Source organism: Haplochromis burtoni, unplaced genomic scaffold, assembly GCF_018398535.1.
Source record: "Haplochromis burtoni strain Fernald_Lab_line unplaced genomic scaffold, NCSU_Asbu1 Contig_6596, whole genome shotgun sequence".
Lineage (NCBI taxonomy): Eukaryota > Metazoa > Chordata > Actinopteri > Cichliformes > Cichlidae > Haplochromis > Haplochromis burtoni.
The window spans coordinates 1-1204 of record NW_024588955.1 but is presented as its reverse complement, the minus strand read 5'-3'; the positions used below and the strand labels follow the sequence as shown (position 1 = coordinate 1204).

Below are 1204 nucleotides of genomic sequence, written 5' to 3'. Positions count from 1 at the left end.
ACACACACACACACACACACACACACACACAGACACACAATGAGTGACAGACGTAACTCAGCCACGCCTGCTTCCAGTCACTGATCAGCTGATTAGACAGAATGTGAATTAAACAGGAATCTATCCTGAGGTCACTTCCTGTAGTGTAACCACACAGAGCAGGAACAGCGGCCTGTGTGGGGACTATTTTCAGCGGTGGATGAACCTGGCCGTGCTGCTGCAGGTTTGGCCAGAGGGGCCGATGGCACGATATGGCAGCCTCGCTTCTGTCAGTCTGCCCCAGGGCAGCTGTAGCTACAACTGTAGCTTGCCTTCACCAGTGTATGAATGTGAGAGTGACTGAATAGTGGCATTGTAAAGCGCTTTGGGTGCCTTGAAAAGCGCTATATAAATCCAATCCATTATTATTAAGACTCACGGTGAAGCTGTTGTTGACGTTTTTGGTGCTGGACTCGGCCACGCTGGCGTCCGTCAGGTCGACTTCGTCAAAGATGATGGACTGCAGACACACAGAAAAGGTTATGCTCACGCGTGCGTCCTCAGAACACAGCCCAGCAACTGAGCGGCAGGGTGGTCACCTTGGCGGTCTGAGCGTAGTACAGTGTCCTCCCTCTCAGCTTGAAGTATCGCCGCTTCCAGCGCTGGAACGAGCTCGTCTGTTTCAGCAGGTTCCCCTCCTTCAGCACAGTCTGAAACACACACACACACACCTGTGAGCACAGATTTCTTCTTTCTCAAGCTGAAAGTGTGTAAATCTTGTGTAAAGATGGAGGCTGTCCGCTGCACAGTTTTAAATAAAGTTGGAAGTGTTTGAATGTTTCTGGCGGCTGAGGCGTGGGACAGCAGGAAACAGTGGAGTGGAGCTTCCTGTCAGAGTCCCACATGACTCAATCTCAATGTTTGTCCCATACTCTAAATAGAACCCATGTTCGTCCTGTTCTTCCATTTGCTGCTGCGGGAAATTCCAGACTTCACTGCATGAGCAGGCATTAAACCTGTGATTTATCTCCTCGTTCCCGTGCTTTTATTTTGAAAAGTTAAAAAACTCAGTCTTTTATGTCTGTCAGAATTATTATTGACATTATTCTAATTTTCTCTCATTTTCAGTGTTTGAAGAGATTTGTGTCGTGTCCAAATTCCTGGGCTGCTTCCTCCTGAGGCCGCATTTGTAGACCGATTACGTCACAGCGACGCGCCGAAGGCT

At 48.8% G+C, this 1204-nt stretch overlaps 1 protein-coding gene across 1 annotated transcript; it reads right to left on the bottom strand.

Moving 5' to 3' along the window:
• Positions 1–6: 6 nt before the first annotated feature.
• LOC121814048 (diacylglycerol kinase delta-like) lies at positions 7–689 on the bottom strand (the record flags this gene model as incomplete). The annotated part of the gene is given in 2 exon segments (XM_042218046.1): positions 7–499; positions 579–689. Coding segments are annotated over 2 exon segments (297 nt in total), but the record flags the coding sequence as incomplete, so codon positions are not given.
• Positions 690–1204: the final 515 nt, after the last annotated feature.